The 13,631-nt window shown below is 64.6% G+C and overlaps 1 protein-coding gene across 1 annotated transcript; it reads left to right on the forward strand.

Annotated features, from left to right (window-relative positions):
• Positions 1 to 2,350: 2,350 nt before the first annotated feature.
• Positions 2,351 to 11,488, forward strand: PANX2 (pannexin 2). Its single transcript, XM_059934911.1, has 3 exons — positions 2,351 to 2,576; positions 8,586 to 10,016; positions 10,372 to 11,488. Exons 1-3 carry the CDS (start codon positions 2,351 to 2,353, stop codon positions 10,713 to 10,715), a joined length of 2,001 nt encoding a protein of 666 aa, XP_059790894.1. The 3' UTR covers positions 10,716 to 11,488.
• Positions 11,489 to 13,631: the final 2,143 nt, after the last annotated feature.

The raw sequence follows: 13,631 nt of genomic DNA on the forward strand, positions 1-13,631 counted from the left end.
TTCGTCTTCGTTGATATGCGAGCTGATAAAACGTCACCTAAATAGAGATGAGAATGAAGGTTTTGCTGTAGTAATGTCCCTCAACCTTCCAAAGTCCTTCCATGTGTCAAAAGCCACATGTCAGTGGATCAGTACGAGGAAGGGCAGGCTGCCCCCCTAATGCCATCCTGCCCCAGAGACAGGATTTGGGGAGAGTAGCCACCCAGTCTGGGCCGGCCGGGGGTGAGGGCCGGCGCAGCCCCTGCTGTCCACCCCTGCCCAAGGGGCAGGGAGGGCGGAGCTCGGAGCCTCTGCGGGATCGGAGCCCCTAACCAGGCCCCTTTCTGGGATGAGGACAGCGTCGGAGGGGCTGCCGTAACGTGGGGGTAGGGGTGCAGGGCCGCCAGCCCCGGCTGCGCCCTCCGTCCTGTGGGCGCCATGCGCTCGTCCTGCCAGCATCCACCGCACACCCGCCGTGCTCCAGTGGCAACTCTGCCACCTGCCAATTCTGAGAGCACACGGAGACCAGCGGTTTTTCTCCTAACCGGACTAACCAACTGAAATACACCACAGAAAGTGGCGGCTGTTTACAGCGGAGCTATTACAGGGTGTCTAGGAAGTAACCTGAAGAACCAACAAGACGTTACAGAGAAATAATGATTCTATTACAGGAGGCACAGATGTAATGGAGGGATGTGCCCTGTTCACCGATGGAACAGCCTAAGGCAGCGCAGACTTCCACCTTCCCCATCCTCCAAAACGTATACGGAAAAGGAAAGGCCATGAATACCTAAGCCATTAAATAAGGGAAAAGGAGAATGTGGGGGACCTCCATCGGCATGTGGGATCACGGAAACGTGCTGCTGCAGGGGAGACGCCAGCCCCTGACTGGAGGTGTCTGGGTTGTTGGGGATGGAAGCAGTCCGACTCCCTCAGTGAGCAGTACACAGGTAGAACGGGTGGGCGTCGCTCAGAAACACTGGTGAGTCTTCAAAAGCACAGCGACCCCCGGACTTCCCTGGCGGTCCAGTGGCTAAGAGTCCACGCTCCCAATGCAGGAGGCCCGGGTTCCATCCCTGGTGGGGAACTGGATTCCGCGTGCATGCTGCAACTAAGACCCGGCGCAGCCTAAATAAATAAATATTTAAAAAAAAAAAAAAAGTGTGACGCTCAGGCTTGTAGAGGACATCCCCCCTCTCTGAGCCCCCCTGACAGGGGATGGGAAATTAGCTCACAGCAGTGACCCAAGGCCTGCAAATATGGGTGCTTAAGACATAGTTGGATGAATTATTGAGTGAAGTTGAAACTCCCAACTATGCTAAATATTTTATAAAGAGCACGTGTATATCCTATTACAGTAGGATGGGGACCTTTTATGAAAGAATAAGAAGTGAAACAGCGAGTCTGGCAGGCAATCGGCATGAAGATGGCACCCAGGAGGGTGCGAGAGGGGTGGTGCCTGAGGGTGGGCACGGGGGTGTCGGAGTGGAGGGGGTAAGGGTCAGGAAGATGCGGGCACAGGCCGACCGGGAGAATGCCACTGACCAAGGCAAACGGATGGGGTGATGGGGAGGAGGTGCAGGGCCAGAGAGGCCGCGGGACCGCGTGGAGGCGACGCGGGGTGGGGTGGGGGGGGGGGGGGGGGCGGGGGGAGGGCACCGGGGCGACGGCTGCAGTGCAGAGGCCGTGAGGAGACGCCCCGCGTGGGGGGTGGCAGTCCCCCGTCTGTGTCCGCAGCAGCCCGGGTGGGTGGGAGCCTCAGCGCCCACGGTGGCGGCCAGGCTTCGGTAGAGAGCGGAGAGCGGGTGCGGGAGGCGGGCGAGGAACCGCTCTCCGCGGGGCGGCTCCCGGACGCGGGGCTGGAGGACGGGGGCCCAGGACGCGGCCGGCCCCGCCGCATCTCCACCGCGTGCAGCCACGCCCGCGCCTCGGGGGAGGGGAGCCCCCCACTCGGCCTGCCCCTCCTCCCCGCCCTGAGGAAGAGGAAGAACCATTGTTCATTCATTTTATTTAATTTAAATATTTTTTGCCAAGTCATCGCTGGCGCCGCATCTGCGTGCGGAGGGGTGGGGGGCCGGGGCGGGGGGCGGAGCCACGCCGCGCGTCGCCGCAGGTAAACAGCCCCCTCCCCGCGGCGGGACCGCAGCCACCGCCCGCCGCTCGGGGCGGGGGGGGGGGGGTCCCGCCGCCGCCCCCGCCGGAAAGACGCGCCGGGGCCACGCCGGGGCTGCAGCCGAAGCGGGGGCGGCGGCCCCTGCGCCCCCCGCAGCCCGCGCCGGCCCGGGCGGCCCGACCCCTGCCCCGGGGGGCGGCGGCGGAGCGCCACCCGCCCCCAGCGCGGGCCCCGCGCCCTGGGCCCCCCGCGCCCCCCATGCACCACCTCCTGGAGCCGTCTGCGGACATGGCGACGGCGCTGCTGGCCGGCGAGAAGCTGCGCGAGCTGATCCTGCCCGGCGCGCAGGAAGACAAGGCGGGCGCCCTGGCCGCGCTGCTGCTGCAGCTCAAGCTGGAGCTGCCGTTCGATCGCGTGGTCACCATCGGCACCGTGCTCGTCCCCATCCTGCTGGTCACCCTGGTCTTCACCAAGAACTTCGCAGGTGAGGCCGGAGGCGCGCGGCGGGAGGGGCGCGTGCCCTCTCGGGCCACCCTCGCTGCGCCAGCCGCCGCGGGCCTCCCCACTGGGGCCGGCAGTGTGGGCGGTGCCCCGGGGTCTCCCCGCAGACCCTCAACACTCCCCCAACCGTGCATGTGTCGCCGGTCGCTGGGGCTGCTTCCCTGACCCCTCTCTTCCGATGTATTGAATTTACCTTCCGTTGGCTCACACCGGGCGGACCCGGCGGTCCCAGGCATCAAGGAGACGTGGGGTCTGGCGTGGAAGAGGGGCGACCAGAAGGGGGAGTGGGCAGGGTCTGGGGGAAGGAGGAGTGGCCAGGTGGGGACCAAGAAAGGAAGTTACAGGTGATGGGGACAGCGGACACCAAAGCACGGCCTCTGGGCAGGGTCCTGGGGCGGGTGGTGGGATGAAGACCCTGAGAAGTGGGCAGATTCTGGTCGGTTGGTTGGGGGGGCACCGGGAGGCTGGGCAGGTCTTGGGCAGAGGCCCCCCAGGCCAGGCAGGGCCTGGAGGAGCAGCAGGCCCAGCCCCTGTGAGGCTGGTGCGGGTAGAAGAAGAAACCGGACAAGGGCAGTGACCACGGCAGCGTGGACGTGATGAGAGGTTGAAGCTCCCGTCAACAGACGTGGTCCTGAGTAGATTTAGCGCACTTGGGCAGCACCTGAGGGCCTCCTAACGAGAGGTGACCCCAGGTGAGGCAGGAAGGAGGAGGAGTGGGCTCCCGGGGCCCAAGGGTCCACACGAGGCAGGTGGGTGGGCGGCTGGAGACGGGAAACGGCCCCCCACGCAGGGTCTGGCTGGCAAGCGGTCTCAGGGCCCAGATGTCCAGGGAGGCCCCTCCGCAGCCCACCAGCCCGTGGCAGAGAGGGCGACTCTCCCCTGAGGGACGTGGACAGACTTCCTTGCACAAAGGACTCACCCGTTAGGGGTCCCTGTGACCTGAGGGTGGACGTTGTCCAGGCTGCCTCGTCCCACCCCCGGGTGGGGCCACTCCCGGGGTCAGCACGCTCCCCAGGAGCCTGGGGGGGAAGTCAGGCTGTGCACAGGTGTCTCCTGGGGCAGCCTTGACAGGTTGGCACAAACGTGTGACTCCAAACACTAGAGCCTTATTGTCTCACAGTGCGGAGGTCCAAAGTCCAAAATCCAGACGTGGGCAGGCCATGCTCCCGAAGCCCCAGGGAGGGTCCCTCCTTGCCTCTCCAGTTCTGGGGGCTCCGCAGTCCTGGGCCTTCTTTGGCTTCATTGTGGCCGCATCACCTGATCTCTGCCTGCGTTTTCACACCTCCTCTTGGGTGTCTGTCTAAATTTCCCTCCTCTTATGAGGACACCGGTCATTGGATCGGGGCTCCCTTGATCCAGCGTGACTCATCTCAACTTGATCACATCTGCAAAGACTCTTTCCAAACAAGGTCACATTCACAGGTACCAGGGCTTGGGGCTAGAACATCTTTGGGGGGAACAATCCTACCACTCGAGATGCACACGGTGGGGCAGGCTCAGGACTCAGACGCCCTCAGGCGACCTCCTGGGACAGGGCCACCACCTTGAGACTCTGCTGTGAACCAGCTCCCCCCACGTCGGGGGGCCTCAGCACCTCTACATCCAGCCAGGCTGGGCTTCTGGGTCTCCCCGAGTCCTTCATCTCTGCTCCTGGCGGTACCCTTGGCCTCCCTGTGCCACCTGCCCTTTCACACCCACCTGCGTGTGTCTGGGGACACGCCTGGGCCCGATGCTGGTCAGGAGGGGCCCGGTGCCTCCCTAGCGAGGGCGAGGCAGGCCTTCTGAGCCAGGGCAGGCGGGTGCCGGTCCTGCGGCCCAGCATCCCGCGACCCAAAACCCACCCGGTGGAGCGTGTCTGGCGCGCGGGGCCCGGGTCTGCCCCGTGGTAGTCCTGTTCCAGGTCACAGAGCAAATGGGGGGTGGCAGTGGCTTCACGAGCTCTCCCGCTGCTGAGTGACTGAGGCCGCGCGGTCCCCTTGCACCCCCCGCGGTTCGGGGCAGTGGTGGCTGCGTCTCCTGCTCTCCTGGATCAGGGTCCGTCTACCTGGCGTTCCTCACAGAGCTCAGAATCGTCCCCGGGTCCCTTCTCCAGATCTGAGGACAGTAGGGGACCACTGCAGTGGACCAAAGGGGGGCAAGAGGAAGTGAGGTCAGAAGCTCTGACCCTCAAGGGGTGCTGGAGGCCCCTCCAGCTGCATCCCCCGCCCCCAGACAGGAGCACACCCGAGCCGTCCCCTCAGCACTGGGTCACCATCCACCTTCAGGTTCCGAGCCCAGGGGTGTGGGTATGTCCTGCCACTGCTGGAAGGATCCACGTCCCATCCACTGGAGCCCGGCTCGGCTCGAGGGGACCCGGCGCTCACCCCCACCAGCCCACCCAGCACCCAGATCCTCACCTGGTGCCCTGGCGCGGGGGATGGGGGTCCGACGTGTCTGCCTGTTGGTGACACGTGGGCAAGCACATGCTGGCCGTTGGGCTCATGGTGAGGAGCCAGCCAGGCGGGGACCTCCCTGAACACCGGGGCCTGTGCGCATCCCCAGGCTGGAGGGTGGCAGGTGGCGGGAAGGCCCCCGTGGCGCCACAGACACCCGCACTGTGCAGACCCGTTCAGTGGCGGACGGAGGGCCAGCCAGGCGCACGGCCAAAAGAGAGGATGGCGGGGGAGCGGGGCCTTGAAGGGTTACCGGTTTCTCCAGATGTTATGTGGGCCCTGGGAAGAGGGGACCAACAGCTGCTTTTTCCTAAAATAGCCAAACACAGGCAGACCTCGTTTTGTTGTGCTTAGCAGATATTGCGTTTCTCACGATTTGAAGGTTTGTGACAACCCTGCGACGAGCAGGTCTCCTGGCGCCATTTTTCCAACAGCATTTGCTCAGTTCGTGTCTCTGTGCCACATTTTGGTAATTCTCACAATATTTCAAACTTTTTCCTTATTAATACATTTGTTACGGTGACCTGTGAGCAGTGATCTTTGATGTTACTATTGCGAAAAGATTGCGACTCGCTGAAGGCTCAGATGATGGGTGGCATTTTTTAGCAATAAAGTATTTTTAATTAAGGTATGTACATTGGTTTTTAGACATACATACAGCATGTAGACATAGACTACAGTATAGTATAAACATTATTTTTATACGCACTGGGAAAGAAAAGAATTTGTGTGACTTGCTTCATTGTGATCTTCGCTTTATCGCTGGCGTCTGGAACCAAACCCTCGACATCTCCGAGATGCCTGTAACGGGTGTGCCTCTTCTACCCCCAGTCAGGCAGGGTCTCCAAGGGAACTAGGGCGCTCGGGCTGGGAGGGGACGCTGTCGAGGGCTGGGCTTGGCCTGGGGACCGGGAGCAGCCCCGGAGTTGCAGCGAATTCGGAATCGCACGCACGGCTTCTTCCCCGAAGCGGCCTAGCAAGCCCTGGCTGTTGCTCTGGCTCGATGTTCTCCACGGCACCGCAGTCAGCCCTGCGCGCTCCACGACGGGGTCTCTGGGAGCACCCGGGCCTGCGAGGACCCTGGCCCCGGTGTCCTCTCGGGGCATAGCCAGGGGTGCTCGGGTCCAGAGTCCACAGTGCCATCCTCAGGAAAGGTGTCCTGGGTGAGCTGGCTGGGTCTGCATGTCCCCGTCGGACACCCATGCTGGCACCGCAGTGTTTGAGCGCCCGGTGCCCAGGGCCCTTGGCTCAGCGGTCGCCCCCACCCCCAACCAGAGTCCGGCCCAGCACCCAGGCCCCTGCAGCTCAAGTCAGGACATGCGGCCACAGCTCTTCCGGGCCAGGGTCACTGCACACGTGTGTCCTGAGGCACCTGCATGACACACCCGGTCTCTCCTGGGCTGTTGGACCTGCTTTGCAGGTCAGGGAAAGACAGAGACCCCGGTGTAGAGCCCGAGGGGCCCTGGAGCTGGGCCTCTCCCGAGCCAGGGCTCATCCCTCCTCCCCTCCCAGCAGCCAGGGGGCAGTGGCAGATGTGAGAGGACGTGGGGACCCATGGGGGCCCTGCTTCCATCCACGGGTGACCCAGCTCCCCTGTGCCTGCAGCACTCACGGCCAGGGGACAGGCCCCCTCCGTGCCCCAGAGCCGCGGCACCCTCCCAGTTCCCCTGGGGCCTGGACCAGGGGCCTGGGGGTCCCGGGGACCTCTCCCTGGCGTCCTTTTCCCCCAGAGAAGAGTGTCTGCCCTTCCTTGGCCTGGAGTTGGCTGTGAGGACAAAAAGCAAGTGAATAAAATGCTATCTTCTCAACCACGAGGGGGGATCCTGTGCCTTTTCCATGTTCTCTGAGCCCAACTCACCACTAGGCCCCAAATCTGTGTCCTCGTCAGGGGCCTTGGGCTGTGGGTACCAGCGTTTCCTGACCCAGCCCCATCCCTCGTGTGCCCATGGCACAGCTTCCTCATGGAGCCCCTGGCCTCGCCACCACAGCCGAGCAAAGCTCACCCGCCCGTCACTCCTGCTCCCAGGCCCTCCGTGACTCCCCAGTGCCTGCCACGTGGAGCCCCAGGTCCTGCTGCCATGGCCGTTGGACCACACCACCTGGAACGAGCTGTGGGCCCCACTCCGGCGATCCTGAGGCCCACCTCAAGCCCCCCTCAACCCTCAGGATGGTGCGGGGCTGTCACGCTGGGGGCAATGGCTGGGGCTCTGCGTATGTATGTAAGAGGCCAGATGACCTCCGTGCGCTGGGACCGAAGGCACTTGTGGGGTCTCCGTGCCCAGATGTGTAGCCGGGGCACCAGCAGTGACCATCTGCCTCTCCCGGCCTCAAAGGCCGGGCTTAATGTGGGGCAGGCCTTGGGAGGGGCCTGCACAGACAGATAGACAGAGAAGACAGGTGCGTTGGTCCCCGCTGCTTCCTGATGTCAAGCCTCGTGGGGTGAGGGGCTTACGCTGGAGCAGAGGGAGACTCAGCGGACTCGCCCTGGGGGCTGCGAGGGAGGGTCCAGGCTAGGGCGGGCTGGCACGTATGCTAGCTGTGGTCGGGCTGGGGGCACTGACCTCTTGTCAGTGGGACGCTGCCCTCTGGGCGGGGGGCCCGGGCTCTGCCACTGGCAAGAGGGCACACGCGCCCGGTCTGTGGTGACAAGGACTGGAGCCTGGCCTGACGGCCGAGTGGCCCGGCCTTCAGGGGCCGTGAACGGTGACGCCCTGCCCTGAGGACGGCTCCGAGCCGGCCAAGCTCTCCCCTCTGAGAAGCGTTCACCGGGAGGCCCAGCTGGAGGGCAGGGAGGGGGGGGACAGCGTCCCACATTCTCCGCTGTTGGTTTGTGCCTCTCCTCACCTGGGGGCAGACAGCTCAGTGACGACCGTTTTTCCTGCGTGACATGGCGGGCTGGGTGGTGAATCCTCCCTGTCGGATCCCCAGGGTGGCTGCCCTTCCCAGGACAGTGTCCAGGGACCCCAGGCCTGCCCTTCCCCAGGACAGTGTCCAGGGACCCCAGGCCTGCCCTTCCCCAGGACAGTGTCCAGGGACCCCAGGCCTGCCCTTCCCAGGACAGTGGGTCTTGGGGGGACACTCCTCAACTCTCAAGGGCAGGCAGGGCCACTTTTGTTGTTCTTTAGTTGTGCCACCGTAACTGCCTCTGGGTAGGTAGGACCTGACCTCCTGCCCTTCTCAAGATGGAGCCCGGGGCAGTGCCAGGCTGGGGGCTGGTCCAGCTGTGCCACTGGAAGAGAAGCCCCGGCTGAGTGGTGTGGCCTGTGCCGCCCTCTCTGGGACTCGTCCCTGTGTGCACATGAGGACGTTATGGCACTCGGAGGGGGGCCTGAGGTTCCAAGTGCAGGTAGGCCCCCCAAGGCGGGGTGGGCACGGCTGTACCCTCCACCCCCAACCCACCTCTGTCTGTGCCACAGCTGACTGCAGTACGTGAGGGGCGGGGTACCCGGGGTGAGACCCACGCCACCACGCTGAGGTGTGCAGAATGGGGCTCAGCGCGGGGCAGGCGGGAGGGGTCCGATGCCCGGCTCGCCCCAGCCCCCTCTCCTCTCTGCCCCCAGAGGAGCCCATTTACTGCTACACGCCGCACAACTTCACCCGCGACCAGGCGCTGTACGCCCGCGGCTACTGCTGGACGGAGCTGCGGGACGCGCTGCCCGGCGTGGACGCCAGCCTGTGGCCGTCGCTGTTTGAGCACAAGCTGCTGCCCTACTCGCTGCTGGCCTTCGCGGCCATCATGTACGTGCCCGCGCTGGGCTGGGAGTTCCTGGCGTCCACGCGCCTCACCTCCGAGCTCAACTTCCTGCTGCAGGAGATCGACAACTGCTACCACCGGGCTGCCGAGGGCCGCGCGCCCAAGATCGAGAAGCAGATCCAATCCAAGGGGCCCGGCATCACGGAGCGCGAGCGGCGTGAGATCATCGAGAACGCGGAGAAGGAGAAGAGCCCCGAGCAGAACCTGTTCGAGAAGTACCTGGAGCGCCGCGGCCGCAGCAACTTCCTGGCCAAGCTCTACCTGGCGCGGCACCTGCTCATCCTGCTCCTCAGCGTGGCGCCCATCTCCTACCTGTGCACCTACTACGCCACCCAGAAGCAGAACGAGTTCACCTGCGCGCTGGGCGCGGCCCCGGGGGGCGGCCCGGCCGTGCGTGTCACCTGCAAGCTGCCGTCTGTGCAGCTGCAGCGCATCGTGGCGGGCGTGGACATCGTGCTGCTCTGCTCCATGAACCTCACCATCCTCGTCAACCTCGTCCACCTCTTCATCTTCCGCAAGAGCAACTTCATCTTCGACAAGCTGCACAAGGTGGGCATCAAGACCCGCCGGCAGTGGCGCCGCTCGCAGTTCTGCGACATCAACATCCTGGCCATGTTCTGCAACGAGAACCGCGACCACATCAAGTCGCTCAACCGGCTGGACTTCATCACCAACGAGAGCGACCTCATGTACGACAACGTGGTGCGGCAGCTGCTGGCCGCGCTTGCGCAGTCCAACCACGACGCCACGCCCACCGTGCGCGACGCGGCCGTGCAGACCGTGGACCCCAGCGCCAACCCCGCCGAGCCCGAGGGCGACGCTGAGCCGCCCGTGGTCAAGCGGCCCCGCAAGAAGATGAAGTGGATCCCCACCAGCAACCCGCTGCCCCAGCCCTTCAAGGAGCCTCTGGCCATCATGCGCGTGGAGAACAGCAAGGCCGAGAAGCCCAAGCCCGTGCGCCGCAAGACGGCCACCGACACGCTGATCGCGCCGCTGCTGGACGCGGGCGCGCGCGCCGCGCACCATTACAAGGGCGGCGGGGGCGACGCGGGCCCGCCCCCCGACAAGAAGCATGCCCGCCACTTCTCCCTGGACGTGCATCCCTACATCCTGGGCACCAAGAAGGCCAAGGCCGAGGCCATGCCTGCCGCCCTGCCGGCCTCCCGGAGCCAGGAAGGGGGCTTCCTGTCCCAGGCAGAGGAGTGTGGTCTGGGCCTGACCATGGCACCCACCACAGGTAGGGATGGGCAGGGCTGGAGGGGCGTGACAGGGGTTAAGGACTGAACCAGCCGGATGGAAGCAGGGGGTGGGCAAGGGAGCCAGCTGCCAGGGTGACGACAGGCGGGACCCTCACTCGAGGGCCCTGTGAAGCACACGGGATGAAGGGCTGGCGGGGACACACGGTAAGGTTGCTCGGCACCTGAAGAAGTTTCTGGAAACGGGCGCCACTGCTCCTGGGGCGGCCAGAGTCCCCCCAGGCCGGCCGCTGTGTGCGGGAGCTTCAGAGCTCGAGCCGGCCAGGCGGGAGGAGCGGGGAGGCAGCAGGTGGGGAGAGGGGCCTCCAGAGGCTCTGTGCTCTGGGCTGTTTGCAGATGCACCGCTCCCCGAGAAGGAGGTCCTGTTCCCAGCAGAGCCAGCCCGGGCCGCGCTGCCCTCGGGGGGCCCGTTTCACGTCTGCTCGCCCTCCGCCGCCCCCGCCACGGCCCCTCTGTCGCCAGCCAGCCTGGGCAAGCCTGACCCCCTCGCCATCCTGAGCCGCAACGCCACCCACCCGCTGCTGCACATCAGCACCCTGTATGAGGCACGGGAGGAGGAGGACGGGGCCCCCCGAGCCCCCCCGGATGTGGGCAGCCTCATCCCCATCCCTCCCCCCCAGCAGATCCTCATCGCCACCTTTGAGGAGCCCAGGACAGTAGTGAGTACTGTGGAGTTCTGAGGGGACAGGGCTGCCCAGGCCGTCGCAGGCCCCCCTGCATGACCACAGTGTGCCACTGCCCCCAGCCCCCCGTGGATGCGGCCTCTGCTTCGCCCGGCACTGCCCACACCCCGGCCTCCTGTCCGCATGCCACGGGGCTCAGCGCCTCGCCTACCCGGCCCCTCAGATGGCATCGTCGGGGCGCTGGCTGGGCCAGGGGCTGGCCGTGACCCCTGTAGGGCCCGTGGCCAGAAAGGCCCAGAGCCGCCACCCCCCTCCCCTGCATCAGGCGCTCGGCTGTGAGATGAAGAATTTATTTTTTTAGTTGATTTTGTCTTGGGCCTGGGATGCTGGCCCGTGAGGGGCCGGGCGGTGGCAGGACAACTCAGGAGGGAGCTGGGGGTGGTGGCACCTCAGGGCTGCCCCCTGCAGGGACCGGGAGCCCTCGGTGGGAGGGGCCACCCTCCAGTCAAAGGTCAACGTGCACTTTCTCCTCGTATCCCGACAAACCTGTACTTTATTTTACTATGATTACTGTAACTAGCGAGTATATTTATTACCAGGAGGCTTCAGACGCATTCAAAACAAAGGATGTTGTGTGTGTGTGTGGGAGCGTGCGGGCGAGAGAGCGAGGGCGCCAGCGTGCCAGTGGGTGTGTGCATTAGCGGGTAAGTGTGCGAGTGTGTGCGTGAGTGGGCACGGGGTGAGGCTGGGCGAGGGCGCCAGCGTGCCAGCGAGGGCAGGAATCCAACGCAATAACCACGTCCCCTCCAAGGCCATCAGCACCCCCCCGCCCGAGGGTCCACGACGCTTCCGTGGGAGCCCAGGGCCGGCGCTGGGCGGGGCCGTCCCTATTACCTCAGCCACGGCGACAACGTGACAGTATTAACAAGGTAGCACCGAGCATATCAATAAAGATTATTCTGATACCCCTGAGTCCTGAGTGGTCCATCCTGCCAGAGGCCTGTGGTCCAGCTGAGGCCTCCTGTGTCCAGGGCCTCCACCCAACCTGCACGGGATGGAGGTGCTGGGGGCGGGGGGTGGCAGGGCCGTGGGAGGCGCCCCGATGCCCTCCAGGTCGCCTGGGGGCCCTGCTGCATCCACAGCTGAATGAGAACACACAGTCGTCACGCGGCTGACACACTGTGGTCTCCAGCTAACGTGCGTGCATACTGGGCCACAGGGTGATTCACACAGACTCAGTGGAGATGGAGCGAGCCCCCCCAGGAAGCCGACCCCCCCATCAGATGCTTGAGGGCAGGGGCTGCCAGGAACACTTGGGGGGAATAGCAAGAACTGGCAGGACTCAGGAGGGCTTCCTGGAAGGGGTGCCCCTAGCGTGCTCTGGAGGTGTTCGTGTCACGGGGATCGCGGGGGGGGGCGGCTTTCCTCACCGGGCCCAGCGTGCAGGTGGAGATGAGGCCGGTGCCGGGCGTGCACCGCGGAGTCACGCACACCGTAGGCCACAGCAGGAGACCCCGAGGGTCTGAAGAGAGGCTCGTTGGAGGCAGGTGGCGGGGCAGCTGGGCCAGAAACCTCTGGGGGCTAGAGCAGCTGGGGTGCGGGCCTCAATCACAAGGGGGCTCAGCCGAGATCAGGGTGGGACCACCTGCTGCACCGTGTGGAGGCCTGACTGGCCTGGCCTCCTCGAAGCCCCTCCGCAGGCCCCTCCCTGGAGCAGCCCTGAGCTGGGCAGGCTGGGCTTCCCGGGAGTGCGGTCGATCCATCATCCGGGGCTGCATCCCAACTTGGGTGTTTTTGTTTTTGTTTTTTATAAATTTATTTTTTTTTGACTGCGCTGGGTCTTGGTTGCTGCGTGTGGGCTTTCTCTGGTTGCGGTGCGCGGGCTTCTCATTGCGGTGGCTTCTCTTGTTGCGGAGCATGGGCTTTAGGCGCGCGGGCTTCAGTAGTTGTGGCACACGGGCTCAGTAGTTGTGGCTCGCAGGCTCTATAGAGTGCAGGCTCAGTAGTTGTGGCGCACGGGCTTAGTTGCTCCGCGGCATGTGGGATCTTCCCGGACCAGGGCTCAAACCCGTGTCCCCTGCACTGGCAGTGGATTCTGAACCACTGCACCACCAGGGAAGTCCCCCAGCTTGGGTTTTAGATGTAGGTTTTTATCATCACTCAGGTATGGTGAAGCCAAGAGATCAGGAGATGACTGCCACTGCAAAGACAGTTTATCACAGGTCCCAAGAGGAGGGGGCCCCAGGGCCGGTCAGGAGGCAGGGAGAGGGGACACGTGGGCAGGAGCCTTCACTGGGTTTCCGCAGGGAGAGACGCGAGGCAGGGTGAGCAGGCTCAGGACCGGCCAGCGTGAATAATCTCGGTGGGCTCAGGGTGGAGGGGCTGCCCCTAGTTGTCGGTGCCTGGCCCAGGTGATTGGGGCAGGCAGAGGGTGGCCCCGAGGACATAGAGTACCCCATGGAGGAGGGATGGTCTGGGGCTGTGGATGGCTGGTTTGCTTGTGAAACTGTTTGCTGTCTCTAGGAATTGGCTGACTCTGGGAGGGGCAGTCTCTCCAGGGTCGGCACGGCCCCAGAGGGCAAAACGGTACAATTCATAGCCCCTGTCCCCAGAAAGCACTCACCCTCACCCGAGTCAGGACACTCTCCCCAGCCCAGCATCCCAGGTCATATGGCCTGCTGCCTCTTGGGCTGGCACTCACCATTTCCACTCATCTGGGGAAGGGACCCCACAGGACCCAGGCAGGCTGACCAGGTCCTGCAGGGTGGGATGAGCCCCTGGCCCCTCGGTCCCACGTGGGCAGCCAGCTCCGTGGTGGTGGTGAGCCGGGCACTGGGGCCAAGGTGACCCTGCAGGGGTAGGGGCTGCTTTGCCCACCCAGGAGCCCAATTCCCACTCACCTCAGGCAGCAGCGTTTGCCACGGGCCCCCTGGCAATCCCTGAGCGGGGCTGGAGCCCAGACCGGCCCCCCAC

This window comes from Balaenoptera ricei, chromosome 10 (genome assembly GCF_028023285.1).
Source record: "Balaenoptera ricei isolate mBalRic1 chromosome 10, mBalRic1.hap2, whole genome shotgun sequence".
In the NCBI taxonomy this organism is placed as follows: domain Eukaryota; kingdom Metazoa; phylum Chordata; class Mammalia; order Artiodactyla; family Balaenopteridae; genus Balaenoptera; species Balaenoptera ricei.